At 45.1% G+C, this 14,718-nt stretch overlaps 1 protein-coding gene across 2 annotated transcripts in view; it reads left to right on the forward strand.

Annotated features, from left to right (window-relative positions):
- Nucleotides 1-7,734, forward strand: part of AP2B1 (adaptor related protein complex 2 subunit beta 1) — a 102,530-nt gene extending 94,796 nt beyond the window's left edge. For both annotated transcript variants that reach the window (XM_010949160.3, XM_010949161.3), the window contains 2 exons: nt 1,361-1,515; nt 7,278-7,734. In XM_010949160.3, coding sequence (XP_010947462.1) covers nt 1,361-1,515; nt 7,278-7,352 — 230 coding nt within the window. In that variant the 3' untranslated portion in view covers nt 7,353-7,734. The remainder of the gene's footprint in view (nt 1-1,360; nt 1,516-7,277) is intronic.
- The last annotated feature ends 6,984 nt before the right edge of the window (nt 7,735-14,718 follow it).

Below are 14,718 nucleotides of genomic sequence, written 5' to 3' on the forward strand. Positions count from 1 at the left end.
ATTCAATATCTCATAATAACCTATAGTGGGAAAGAACCTGAAAAAAATATATATATGTATATATATCTCCCTGAATCACTTTGCTGTACTGAAACTAACACAATATTGTAGACCAACTATACTTCAATAAAATAATACATACATACATTCGTACATACATAGATGTTTTTTAATGTGTGTGGCATTATGTACTTATCAGCATCTCCAACACCTGAATCAAAGGCCTAGTCACAGGTGTCGACGGCAGGTGCCCATTGTGTCTCAGATACTGTGGGAAGACCTGGAGGAGATGCTTCAGACCCCAGATACCCAAAACTCTGGGGTCCCCGTGCTCAGAGTCTGCTGTCTAGGAGAGCAGAAATACCATCCATCATGGCAGCCATTTCCTAGAGAGCACCATAGAATGTGGTGAGAATTTAGTTCCTGAGTAATTTATATGGAGAGACTTTAGTTCCTGAGTAATTTGAATTCTCATCAGAAATGAACATAATAAACTATCAACAAAAAGACAGCATTTATCATCTCTATTCTTAAAGTTTCTCTTTGTCTAATGCTGTAACATTTCATATCAGTAGTAAGAGGGCAAGGAGAGATAAATGACCTTTAATTCTAGAATATTATGTCTCTTTGATGCTGTGGTCACAGCAAGACCCCAGACACCAACCTGTTCTTCCCCAGGGTTGGTGACTGTGAAGGCCTCTGCTCTGACCAGCAGCGGCAGCTGGGGTTACAGGGCCTTGGAGCAATCATCTTTGCACTGCTTCAGTCTTTCTCAAAGTCTTCTGTTGAGACAATTTGTTTCATTATTAATTTGGGGCATGGTATTCCCCACAGACTTAAGAAACTATTTGCCTGTTTAAAAAAAATTTAACAGCCAGGTTAATAAATTTGACTTGCAGGATTTCTACAACTCTGTGCCCTTTTCTGATCCTGGCAGTTGAGGCCAGAGTGGCTCACACTGAAGTAGTTACAACTTGGGAGGTAGTGTGTAGATTTGATTTTCAGTCTTTGTATCCCAGTGAAAGGGGACCAGCTTTCCCAAAATGAATCCCAACATGGCAGTCACCGTGGCACATCCATGCATCTGGTTAAGATTACTAACTCCTGACCCACCATTATCTCCTCAGATAATTCTTACTCTAAAGCTAGTTGCACCTTATTCTGTTTCTGTCCTGGAATGTGATAGGCAGGCACTTCGGGAGACTCTTCCTCACCCGTTGCTCTAGTGGGAGAAAGACTCTCTGAAATGTGCACATATGCATGTGACGGTGCTTGTTAAGGGACTTGAGCACACATGGCTCATAGCACATTTGTTTGTTATTTTAACTGAAGGTGTTGAATTTTGAATCTGTGTTTCTAGACACTGTTTCCAGCAAGTTGCAAAACAACAATGTTTATACTATTGCCAAGAGGAACGTGGAAGGGCAGGACATGCTGTACCAATCCCTGAAGCTCACTAATGGCATTTGGATTTTGGCCGAGCTACGTATCCAGCCAGGAAATCCCAATTACACGGTAAGGCCTTTCTCAGAATGGGTGAGATGGGTTCAAAGACAGAGGTAAGAGCCCTTTCATTTTTTTTCTTAGCATCTTAGAAAGACCTGGAGGAGGTGTTTCAGACCCCAGATATCCAAAACAAGCAGTCAGTAAAGAAGTCTCCAGTTGCCTCCTTAAAAGGCCTTCTGTCTGCGTGGTCTGCCCCATCCAGTAGGCACGGTGCCTCTGGCAGCAGGAGTGCCTTGGACTCCGCCTGGTATATACAGAGTTGCTCGCAGAACTTGGCAGCTTCATCAGTACTGGTTAATACTTAGCTAGCATACCTGTGTGGTACTGTGACAAGCTGCTAAGAGGATTGTTTTACGTAGCTCATGTCAAGCTCATTCCTGCTTGTGGACTTAAGGATATCAGAGTCCTAGACATGAGCCTTTTTTAGCAATGTCCTATGTCCTAAATACTTGTGAAAGTCAAGGCAAAATGAGACACATCTTTCATGTCCTGTAAGGGAACCTTAGAAGACTTCCTTCAGTACCACACTGGACTAAAATTAAAATTCTGGCAATATTTTTAGGGTTGCCTTGCTAAACAACAAAGCTTTATACCCTGGGCTCTGGGCACCTAGGTGTTTCCTGTTGTAAAATGTGATTCCCAATAGGATGCTGCTTGTCATCTGTCTTTTGTAAAGTAAAACCTTTGGGGTAGGGGAAATCTCGTATTCTTCCGTCATGTTTGAGGCTTTTGTAGGCTGTTCTGAATGAGGGGACAGGAAAGTGACAAGAAGAATAAGGTTCAGTAATTGAATAACTCTGAGGGAGCTTCCTATTCATGTAGCTGAGGAAAGTCTGTGCGCCCAGTCCTTCATTTTAAGACAAGCCTCTTTTCACTGGCGTATGTCAAGGGACTAGCACCACTGAAAATCCTTGGTGTTTTGCCACTAATTCCCTCCCTTGAAGCAAGCTGGACTCGCATGCGTGTGTGAGCCGCTGAATCCTATCCAGCTAGATTTTTGCCCAAGCATTTGTGAAGGGAGAAACTTTGGGCTTCCCCCATAAAGTATACACTCCTCCCCCTGCTCCTCCACCCTTGTCTTTTTTTGCAAGAAACTACCCTGGTGTTTTCCTTGAGTTCCGCAAGAAGCACAGCCTCTCTCTGCTCTTGGAGGGACAGGTTTTCACTGTAAAATCAAGATCTTATGAAATAATTCCACTTACTTCCCTAGAAATTTCCTCAATGTATGTATATTTTTGTTTGTTTATTTTGTTTTTTTATCATCCATTATTGTATACAGTCTTCCATCTCAGCTAGATTAAAGACTCATGATTACTCCCAGAGTGCAGATAAGGAAACCAAGGTTAAGAATGATCAGTGACTTGTTCAAGATCATGTAACTTGTTGGTAGGTTGGTTGGGTTTTGAATTCAGGTATCTCACACAACTTCTGCTGTATTCTTTCTCTTCATTATAAGAAAGGATAATGAGAATTTTGAGAAAGACCTAAGTGTCACTGCCCTAAACAGTTGGTTTAAAATTTTTTTTAACTTTGTATTTTGAAATAATTGAAGACAGAGTTTTGTTGTTTCATATTCACCAGTTTTTACATCGTTACTTTTTTTTTTTTTTTTTTTTTTTTTTTGGTTAAGCAATCTACAGTACTATGAATCTAATCACATGTATAGATTTGTAACTACCACCATAGTCAGGACACAGAACTGTTCCATCACCACAGTAAACCTCCCTCTTGCCATCTCTTTATAGTTAGACCCTCACTCCAGCCCTCACCCCTGGCAACCACTGATACGTTTGTTCTCCATTACTGTAATTTTGTCATTTTAACAATGTTATATAAATTAAATTCATACAGCATGTATCCTTTTGAGACTGTTTTTCTTTCACTTAGCACACCCTCGACGTCCGTCTGAGTCGTTGCATGTATTAATCCTTTGTTCTTTTTTATTATGAAGTAGTAGTACACTATACGGATATACCACATATTTACATCCATTGAGGGACATTTCCTCTCCTGTATATTTTTAAAATTTGTATTTTGAGATACTTGTAGGTTCACATGCAGTTATAAGAAATAACCAATGAGATCCTCTTCTCATGGTGCCCTTTTAGAGCCACACCTACGTCCTTTCCTCCCCTTCCCGTCTCCTCCTCGATAAATTTAAACAGTGAATTTATATACTTCCTTGCCCTCTTTCCTATTTTCCATCCATCTGGTGACTGGGTTCCCTCTGCCCACAAAACCATCTAAATTTTGCATCAAGCGTCTGACACAGGCCTGATCCATTCATTCCGCTGACTGATGTTCCAGACTTGAGAACCACTCAGGTTCATTCCCTTCTCTCCCTCACCCTGAACACCTATTGTACCATCAGTGTGATCTCAGCTGGGTATTAAGGAGAAAAGAAAGCTGTTGAGCCAGTACTAACGCGTGAGGATTGATGGTCCCTTAGTCTCCTGAGAAGTGGATAAATCACTTCCCTCCACCCCCTTACTGTATTTCATTAAGAAAGTATGTTTATCCCATAAGGAAGATGTCTCATCTCTCTAAGTAGCTATATCTCACTTAGAAAGATAACATGTCCGAGGTGAAGAAGAATGTGTTCCAGGCTCTAAACCAGAAGTGGCGGTGAGAGGGTACAGCTCAAGTGGTAAGGTGCATGCTTAGCATGCATGAGGTCGTGGGTTCAATCCCCAGTACTTCCTCTGAAAATAAATAAATAAACCTAATTACACCCCCTCCTCAAAGAAAAAAAAGAAGAAGACAACATGGGTGTGTAAGTCCTCAGCTTACCTAGGCAGGAGAGGTGACTCCTTCCCTCAGCTAGTCTAGGTGGGTGGCATTCCTGAGTGGTTGGTGTTAAAGATGTGTAACATAAGCAGGCTAGCAGTTGAAAAGTGAAAACCCTGGTAAGGCCTCTTTTCCCTTAGGAGCCATATAAAATGATACCCAGAGTCCCAGCTATATTTTATGAGTCAGATTATGTAGCTTTTTGGTTCTTTATGTATGTTTCCCTTTTGCTTTCCTCAGGATTTAGCAAGATCTTCCCCCCCCCCCCAAGCGTGTCTTAGCTGTACCAGTCAGGAAGCAAGGGATAGGTTAAAGTCTAAACTTGACCCCTTCTTGATGGCTGCCGGGGCAGAGGGGTGATGTAACAGTCCAGAGAGAGAAAGATTCTTTTCCTCTCCCCTCTCCCCCACCAAAGAACAGCTGAAACTCTCAGTGTCCAGGCCTGGTCAGTCTGTGACTGTCTGCCAGTTCTAAGCTTGGCAGATGAGATTGTGCTTTTGTTGAGGAAGGCAACATTTCCTTGTCAGTCCTGAACAAAAAAATGAATCTCCATCTGGTAGAAGTTCAAGGATTGTTACAAAGGTGAGAAAAAATATAGGACAGTATTTTGGGGGAGAGAAACTACCCCCCTTTAGTCTGGGAGCTCACTCCCTTAGGCTGTTCTTACTCTTTTTAGCTTCCTCTCCTCCTCGTTTTCTGAACCCACATTCTCTCCCAGGAGGAATTTCTACAACATTGACAGTGGAGAGGCTGTGGAGGAGGAGGTACAGATTGCCTCTGTAGGGAGCTTGGAAGTCAGGGAAATGCCTATAGCTGCAACTTTGACCAAAATAGGGAGCTGTTTCCTTTCCCTGTTTATTTTCTTAAATTAGTTGCATATTTGTTTTGTCTTATGTTCATCAGAATTGTCTTCCTGATTAACGTCATGCAGCAACTTTGAAAATGCCCTGGAGGCTGAATATTAAAGCTATAAATAAGTAGAATCTCTTTCGATGTTTTTTTTTCTTGTTTGGCTGATGTTTGTTTTTTTGCATTTTTAAAAACCTCACTAAGTTTTGAGGATGTAAGTTTTCTCAAGAAATTCAGAGTTGACCAATATCATCTTGACATTTTTGCCAGGAATATTTTCTCACCTTTTGTACTATGTTAAGTCATCCGGAGTCTCTAGTAAGAGAATAAAGAGGTAAAATAATCCAAAATCTCATGGTAATATATCATTAAAGACAACTTCTGTTAATCTACCTTAACAGACAAAACAGCATGATGTCAGTAATACAAAAAGCAAGTATTAAATTTTCTGGTTCTCAATGTGGTTTGCATGCTTCTGTGATTATATTATTGTTAATAGTGCTTTGCCTAATCTGGTACAATTCATGAGTCTAAATCTGGGTTTAAATTTTGTGCTTATTGACCCACAGAGTGAAAATCTCAGTGTTCAGCACTGAAATCTTTTCAGTATTTTCATTTTAATTTGGTAATTGTTAGACTAGAGGAAGAGGCGGTGGTGGTGAAGTAGGGTGGTATCGGAAGTATCTGATCTGCCTGAGCAAAAGGCAGGAAATGAAAGATTAAACTGTTGGCACAAGTTGCTATATGGTTACACTCAGTAAATGTCTTTTTGTGTTAGTTCTTAGTTTACCCCAACAGTGTGAGCTCTCCTCAGTATACTACAGGAAAGTCTAGTGCCTTGGACCTATAACTTATGCTTTTATTTTCCTTAATTGTACGTCCTCCTGAATTAGGACTGAGATAACCATCCTTATCAGACAGAAACTGAGGCAAACAGCTGAAATGACCACCAAGTTCAGGGTTTTAACCCTTCCCTTTTTATCTGGTAATAATCCCTTTGATTCTTAGCAAAGCAGTAGAGCATCCGTTCCCCTACAGTCAGGCTTCAGTGTTTTTTGTATGGATTATTTCCTAACCACATAGATCCACATAGAATGCAGGTAGAAACACAGCACGGCTTGACACTGATTAAATTGAAAATCTAAAACTCACAGAAACTATTAACAAGATCTCTTCGTTTGGCTACTCAGTGATAAAAGCTCCTTTCCCCTTGAATCAGAAAGAGTTTCTTTGTCCACAAATGATAAATGCCACATAGGGTGTGGAGAAAAAGGAACCCTCTTCCACTGTTGGTGGAAATGTAGTTTGGTGCAACCATTATGGAAAACAGTACAGGGATTCCTTAAAAAACTAAAAATAGATTTACCATATGATCCAGCAATCCCACTCCTGGGCATATATCTGGAGGGAACTCTAATTCGAAAAGATACATGCACACCCCAGTGTTCATAGCAACACTATTTACAATATCCAAGACATGGAAACAACCTAAATGTCCATCAACAGATGACTGGAGATAGATAGATAGGATAGATAGATAGATAGATAGATAGATAGATAGATAGATAGATAGAGGAATACTACTCAGCCATAAAAAAAGAATAAACTAATGCTATTTGCAGTAACATGAATGGACCTGGAGATCATCATTCTAAGTGAAAGTAAGCCAGAAAGAGAAAGAAAAATACCATATGATATCACTTACATGTGAAATCTAAAAATAGACAAAAATGAACTATTTACAAAACAGAAACAAACTCACAAACATAGAAAATAAACTTACGGTTACCGGGGGAAAGGCTGGGAAGGGATAAATTGGGAGTTAGAGATTTGCAGATGCCAGCTACTCTATATGAAATAGATAAACAAGTTTCTTCTGTACAGCACAAGGAACTATATTCAATGTCTTGTAGTAACCTATAATAAAAAGAATATGAAAAGGAATATATTTAGGTATATGTATGACTGAAACTTTACACTGTACACCAGAAATTGATACAACATTATAAACTGACTATACTTCAATTTAAAAGGGGGGGGGGAGGTAAATAATAAAAAAAAAAGTTTTCTTTGAACTGAGAATTGGATGCCTCTCAAGTCAATGCTGATCTTCCTTGTCCTTTCCCTCTTAACAGCTGTCGCTGAAGTGCAGAGCTCCCGAAGTCTCCCAGTACATCTATCAGGTCTACGACAGCATTTTGAAAAACTAATAAACTGGTCTGTTTGCCCTGTGATCAGTGCAAACCAAGAACTCGTAACTGGAAGAAACTGTGTTGCTGTGTAGACTCTGAACCCAGACACACTGAGGCCACCCGCCAAGGTAGTGACTAGTCTAACCTGTGCTAACGTTAGGGCCAACCTGTTGGATAGTTTTAGCTTCCTGTGAACATTTGTAACCACTGCTTCAGTCACTTCCCACCTCTTGCCACCTGCTGCTCTCTGTCCTTACTTGTGGGCTTCTCCATCCTGTGCCAGTGGCTGGCATTTTCGAGTGTAGTTTGATATTTTGTAATTGAGAGCTTGTTTCAAAAGCAGAAAAAGACCAAAAAAAAAAAAAAATTAAAGCAAGGAAAAGTGTCACTGAAACATAAACTGCACTTTATTGTTTTATATTTTTGTACATATGAGAAACTGAAGGAACAGTGTATAACTGGTAGAAGGTGTTAAAACAACTGCCCTGCGTTAACAGCACAGCCCTGGGGGAAGAGACGCGGTGACCCGCCCACGCTGCAGGGGTTCTTTTATCTGTGGCAGCCTTGTCCTTGGCCGCTGAGTTTTCACTTTTTTTCCTCTCCAAATTGCCTTTCCTTCTGATTTTCCTGTGTCCTCATCTCATCTGATGCTCCGCAGTGGGGAATGGTGGCCTGCCTTCCTTGATGTCCCAGCGTTGAGGAAATAGGACCTGTCAGCACCAGCAAGGCTGAGAAAAATGAGAACTTAGTATATTCCTTTCTTCATCTAATCCACTAATAACACTGATAAAGGAATTCGAGTAGAGACGAGAAACAGGAACCAAAATGCCCTTCCCCTGCCTCCTGCTCTGGATTTAATTCTCAGGTCCAGTTCAGATCTAAAATCCTAGTTTTAGAATTGAAACAGACTTTAAGGCCTGTTAACTGTTCAGAGGTGCGGGGCTGGATCTCCTGAATCCCCGTCAGTGCTGTCTTCACTGCAGGAGTACCATTAGTTTTCTTTTCCCGGACGCCTTTCTCTGCCCTTCTCCGTGCCTGCTTCTTTACGGCTCTTCTCGTACTCCGTGCTGACTTCGGCGCCCCGTGCATTGGCATCAGGTGGCAGCAGGGTGTCTTTTCCGTTACTTGAAGGTGGTCCCCGTGCCAGGATGAAGGAGTAGCTAATGCGCTCCCGGGGCGGCAGGGTGGGTGCGGGGTGGAGTGAGCTGCGGGACGCCACACGTTCACTTCATCCCTTCAGCTCTCTGATCTCTCTTTACTTGAGCTCCTGAGGCTCCCAGGCAGTTGAGATCACCTCAGGGGGCCACCGGTTCCTGTCATTTCTCGAAAGATTGGGAGATGTGAGGGCCCCCATCCCCTGGACACACTGGGTGTGTTCTGTTGAAGAATGCTACATGCCCAGAACACCAGTCTTGTGAGCTCTTAAGCAGTGTTCACGCTGTTGGATCTGTGGGCACTTAATGTTGCCTGGCACCCAGGACTCAGGGTCCATGACCAAGACCACTGGTTAGATGCCCTGCTCAAATCGGAGATGCTTTGGGGTCCAAAGGCCTCATGTAGGACTCAGATCTAAGAGTGAGTCCAAGAGGAGGAATCATAGAAAACAGGAGCAGAAACTAACCCCTAACCCCATCACGACTGAAGTGACCCTGATACATACCAGCTGCAAAGCTTGGAGGAGCAGGTCCCCCAAAGCAGTTTCTTAAATCTTGAGAATCTCAAAGAGAAGAATTACTGAGGTGAGGGACGGGGACCAAGACCTGTGCTCACCAGCCCTCAGGCATGTGGAGAACAGGAGAGAGACAGGACTGCGGTGGGAGGTGGGTAGGCTGGTGATGGGCAGGGTGGAAAAGCAGTGGGGTAAGTTCCCTTGTTGGGAAATCACTCGTGGAGTCAGTTGGACGCAGGCAGCGAAGAAGATTCACACTACAAATGCAGTGTTGTCATCTCAAAGCAGACTGTAGTTCCACAAGGAAGAGGGTGTGTCAGGGTAAGCAGACAAGGCAGTTTTGTATCAGGATATGTCCCTCCGCCCCTGAAACCAGGCTTCTCTCAGCCTCTCCAGCAGTGATGGGAAACAGCTGCTGTTCTCAGCTGACCTGACTGAGCCAATCCACGAACCCCTGTGCTCTTAGGGAGGGATTCTGCTCCACCAAAAAGGACTTCCCTCCTGAAGAGACAGCCTCCGCAGCTTCCCTGTGGGCGCATTTCAAGCTTGGCCAAATTGGGGAACGGAGTGGAGATTGCCCCCGCGTTCCCCTCTCCTCTGCTTCAATGTGTCTTTGTAACGTCAGTCAGCTGGTGTCGTACAAAGGGCCCGGGAAGCACACACACACCCAGAACTCTTGCTGGTCAGAGATTCTGAGTGTTTGTCCTCTCCCGAACCTGTTCCCTGTGTCTGTTGTGAACCTTGGGACTCAGAAATGGGGAGGGGGGGAGCGGGTAAGTGTTGCCCTAGGAATGCTCATCATTCTTTTGTTGGGCTCTGCTTTGGGGAGGGGGGGTTGGGGGACACTTGATCTTGTCTTCGTCAATAAACTTACTTACACAAAATGAAGTCTGTGCTATGTGCTTTGTTCCCAGAACTGACACTCTAGGACAAAACACGGCTGGCCAAGGGAGGGATGGGGCATGAATAACGAAGCTATTAGAACTTTCCTTTGGGCTGCCCTTGCCCTTCCAGGGGCTTAGCCAGATGATTTAAGATTGGCCTGAGGAAGAATCTTAATGTCTCAGAGGTTCCTCTTAAGCAAGCCACCATCACCACCACAGGCATCTCGCTGGCTGCCCGCAGGGAGTGCTCACCGGAGCCAATCCGTCTTCCCTGGCAAGTCCCCTGCTAGGACCCCAAGCAGATGGTCTCAGGAGCAGGCAGGCAGCCAGCAAGGCACAGGGGCAGAGGAAGCAGAGCAGAGCTCACCTGTGTTCTATTATCCAGGACGTTTCACTAATCTCAATTTATAAAAGCCTCTCAGACCTGCACTCAGGACCTGCCCATTCCCAAGTGAATAGAATTAATGCTGCTGTAAAGCAAGCTTCCCGCGGAGTCCAAGTAACTGACCACCTGCTCTGTGTTGCTTGGGCACCAGCACCAGGTGGTGTCAAGACAGAAGCCCCACCCCTGGTTCTGATGTAAGGGCAGCTGCTAAGGTCTCCCACAGCCTGGAGTGGGGAAAAGAGGCTGAGGGATTCGTTGCCAAGGTGCCCTTGGACAAGTCCCTGGACCTCTCTCGCCAGTGGAGTGTAGATGAGGTACTTTGCACAGCGCTCAGCACAGTAACTGCTTTTATCACGTGGATGTCCAGACACCATGAACAAACTGCCTTTGGCAGCTAGAAATGTTTTCTGGTTGTCTCGGTGAGCTGGGCTGCAGTTAGCCCAAGCTGTAATTAGAATAACACTTGAGGGGAAAAAAAAAGTAATACTTGGGGAGGGTGGTCTTTGTGGAGGTTCAGAGACATGAAGATATGAAGAGGGATGGAGGGAGGGTATAGCTCAGTGCTAGAGTGCGTGCCTAGTGGGCACAAGGACCTGGGTTCAAGCACCCCAGCACCTCCATTAAACATAAGTAAATAAAAACCTAATTAACTCCCCCTCCAAAAAATAAAATTTAAAAATGTGACATTGTAAAATTTGTAAATAATAATAATAATAATTAATAATAATATGTTTAAAAAACAAAAAAGAAGGTTGGGCCTTACTGTGATCTAATTGGTTTTGCCAGCGAAGAATGTTGTTTTGGGCCAAGAAAATCCTTAGCGCGAAAGCTCTGAACTCTTGGGTGCATGCTGATTTCACCTGCGAGCTTTTACAAAAGGCTGATGATTCTTGGCCAGTTGGGTGGGGCCTGGGACAATCTGCAGTTAAAAAAACTCTCCAGGTGTTTCTAAAAGTACAGGGTTGAAAATTTCTGCCAGAGACTCACACCTGTTTGCCTGCTTCCTCGTCGGTAATGCTCGTGTTCTTGTGGGAGTTGAAAAATGGTAAAGCCCCTTCCTGCACATGGTAACTGCCCATCCTGAATTGAGAGCATTATCCTCATTTTTCAGGTGAGATGTGGAGAGCCACGTCTTCTGACTCCCTCTGTCTTTACAACAGATTCGTGATAGACCCTCCCCTCTTTGTGCCACCAGGCGAACGGCCAACCTTACAAAGCCCCCAAGATCCCAGTGCATTCAGTCTCCAAAGGCAGGGGTACAGTGGCCCCAGGCCCCCACATGAGATTGTTCAAGCCTCTGCCCCTGAAATGGTAACTAGGAAATACTGAGATCTCAAGTACATTGTTTCCAAGGACTGTCAGCAGCTGAGGACTCCCGGGTTGGAGCCTTCCTACTCCCACTTCATGCATTGATGCTTTTTCTGATTTTGCCTGGACCCAGATCTCTTTTCCCTGCCACCCCCAGCTCCAGGAGGCAAGAGCCTGTTTATTTTAATACCTGGTGTGGCACTTGGGAAAGATCACACCTCCCCCGATGTTACCCATTTCTATCTCCTGAACACTAATCCTAGAATCCCAACCAGCCCCCAGACATGTTATTAGCAACAAGGATGTTTCTTGAAAAGTTTCCGAGTTGGCTCCAAACTTGCCATCTCAGTTTCTCATTTAGCTTTTGCCCTGCCGTTCTTGATGCTGCCAACAAAGGGAAGGCTAATTTAGGGATTGGCTAGACCCAGATGGACTTAATTTCCAGAAGTATCCTTTTGAGACAAGACTGAGAGAACCCCACTAGCCCCTTCTCCCACTAGGTAGGTGTTAGAGGATGGTGTTCAAGTCTAACCTCTGGCTTTCTCTCCCTTGTTTGATTCGCTGTCCACTTACAGTCAAAGGCCCCAGAATCTGGCCAGACAGCCTCTGAAAACCAGTGGGCTCCTCGGCTATGATGGAGCAGGTGTGTAGTGGGCAGGTTCCAGTCCTCGTCCCCTCTGTCCCACTCTTTGGCTTCAGATGCTGTGAGTGGGCCCGTGCATCTATCCCCCAGACCCTGAACTTGCACCTAAGCTGTGGGGTGTCCTCCACTGAACCACAGCCACAGACTGAGGACAGAGCCTCTCAAGTTTTTTCACCAAGGTAATCCTAATCACGGAACAGAGTGAACAGGTTTCTCCAAGCTATGTTCTCAGCCCAAAGTGACTCTCAGCAAATCAAAATGACTTCACCAAAAAAAAAAAAAATAAAAAAATAACCAAATTTTGCATTTTATGTTAATACTATGGGTTTGTTTTTTATAAATTAACCAGTGGCTTTGTGTTCCCCTAGTATAGGTAAGTTGAGAAGCTTCAGCACCCTAAGGTACGTGTGCACATTGCATGACTTCTTATTTCTAACGCCCCTTGGGCTGAAATGAACCAGACTGGAGAGTCATGGCCTGAGGGAGTAGACATAAAGCCTGGGATCCTTGGGCAGGGTAAGGATGAAAGATTTTCAGATACAGTGCGGAGACTGGTGGTGCCCTGGACAATTTAGGAGTTAGGATGCTCTTGATGACTCCATTGTGATCCCACAGGGCCAGTAAGTCTGACATCTCCTGGAGCTCCAGGCCCTCTATTTGCTTCTACCAACTGCCCTGGCCCCCTTCCTCAAAGCCCTACCACAACACCTGGGAGCCATCCAGAATGAATGGGAATGCTTCCCTAAGGTGGTGTTCAGCCTCCCCTCTGTGTCTCTAAAGCCAAAAAAAAAAAAAAAAAAAAAACTAAAGGCCACACAGTGAGACTACACTCCAGGCACCACATTATGGACTTTAATCACCACGGGCTTATTTATGCAGTGGGGACAACTGATCACATCTCCATTTTACAAATAAGGCATAGAGTTTGGGGAGTTCAAGTGACTCGCCTTTAGTCACATAGTAAGTGGTAGGGCCAGGATTTAAATCTAGATCTCCCTGATTCTGAAGCCCAGGCTCATAACCAAGATGTCTGCACAGAAGAGGGATGGGGAGCTGCTGGGAGGTGCTTAAAACACAGAGCTCTAAAGGAGAAGGAAAACTGGGTCCTGTGAGGAAGCTGGAGCCCACAAGTACTGGAAAGAATAGAAAGTCACATTGGGCAATGCTGGGTCCCACGGGTAAAAACACTTGGGAGGTCTCTCCCAGCTTCCCCCTCCCCTTCCCTGACCTGTAGGCACCGAGAAAGTGCAACTCTGGTTTGCAGCTGGGTTGCTGCCCTGCTTCAAAACCCTTCCATGCTTTTACCCAGCCAGACAGGGCTCCATCCAAATTCCTTACCCAGCAATCAAGGCCTGTGTGACTTCACCCTAACCAGCTTCTCAGCCTCCTTTCCCTGTGCTTCTAGCCCCCTGGGCGCCCATCTGGTTCCTAGACTCCCTTCTCAAATCTCTGCAATTGCTCCCAACTTCTCTCATCTGTGGCCCTCCTCTTCCACACCCTCCCCTCCCCCACCACTACCCCAAATCCACTTTTTTCAAGGCTCCTTTCTTGAACGTTACCTCCTCTGAAGCCTCCACTGACGCCCCTCCCTAGTTGGTCTGCTGCCTCTGCCCTGACCCAGAACCTTGACTTTGCACACAGCGCGTATTAGCACTACGTGTCTGGTGTCTGCTTCTGGTCTCCCGGTTCACCTGTCAGCACCAGGCTAAGTGTCATCAGTGGCTGCTCGGATAGGGTCTTTCAATTTTTGTCTTCCGCATTTTGCAATTCATTAAGACCAGTTACCCAGCCTCTCTCAGCCTCAGCTATTTCATCTGTAAATCGAGGGAAACAGAATCTACCTCATAGTATTGTGAGGATTAAATTTGAAGATGCAGGCAAATCTGGGAGCACGCTGTCTGGCACATGGTACACATTCATTAAATGTCAGCTACTCGTGATGAACGACACCACGATTGTTTCAGAATAAATACAAGGGGAATTCTGCCCTCGACCCTGGCAAATGCTGGCATCTCCCAGTCTGGAGAGAGGGGAGCATTCGTTTTAGGGGAGGGATGGAGGTCATTCATTGGCCGGGGATTAGCTTTACTTGGATAGCCTGGTCTGCCTTTCTTTCACTGCTGCAGAAGGGTGAGTGACCACCCTTTGTCAGCCCTCCAGCGGGGTGGATGCCGTCTCTAGCACACGGTGCAAGGCACACAGCAGATGCCAGTCCAGTGACTGAACTGGCAGGGGTCAGAAGAGAGACCTAGAGAGGGAACCTGGGGTGTGGGGGTGGGATATGAAGCGAAGCCAAAGACTTTAGGGCCACCCCGGTCCCTTTCTCCCAACTCTCCTGGTTAGAGTTAAAAATACCGCAGGGACAGTCGGGAGCGGTGAAGGTGGACGCTAGGGACTAAAGAATTCGTCCAGGGCCGCCCAAGTGGATATGTCAGGCTCAGGGACCCAGCGGAACGCCAGCCGGGCACGCCCCCCGCCCCCCCCACGCTCCCGCC

Source organism: Camelus bactrianus, chromosome 16, assembly GCF_048773025.1.
Source record: "Camelus bactrianus isolate YW-2024 breed Bactrian camel chromosome 16, ASM4877302v1, whole genome shotgun sequence".
NCBI classification, from domain to species: domain Eukaryota; kingdom Metazoa; phylum Chordata; class Mammalia; order Artiodactyla; family Camelidae; genus Camelus; species Camelus bactrianus.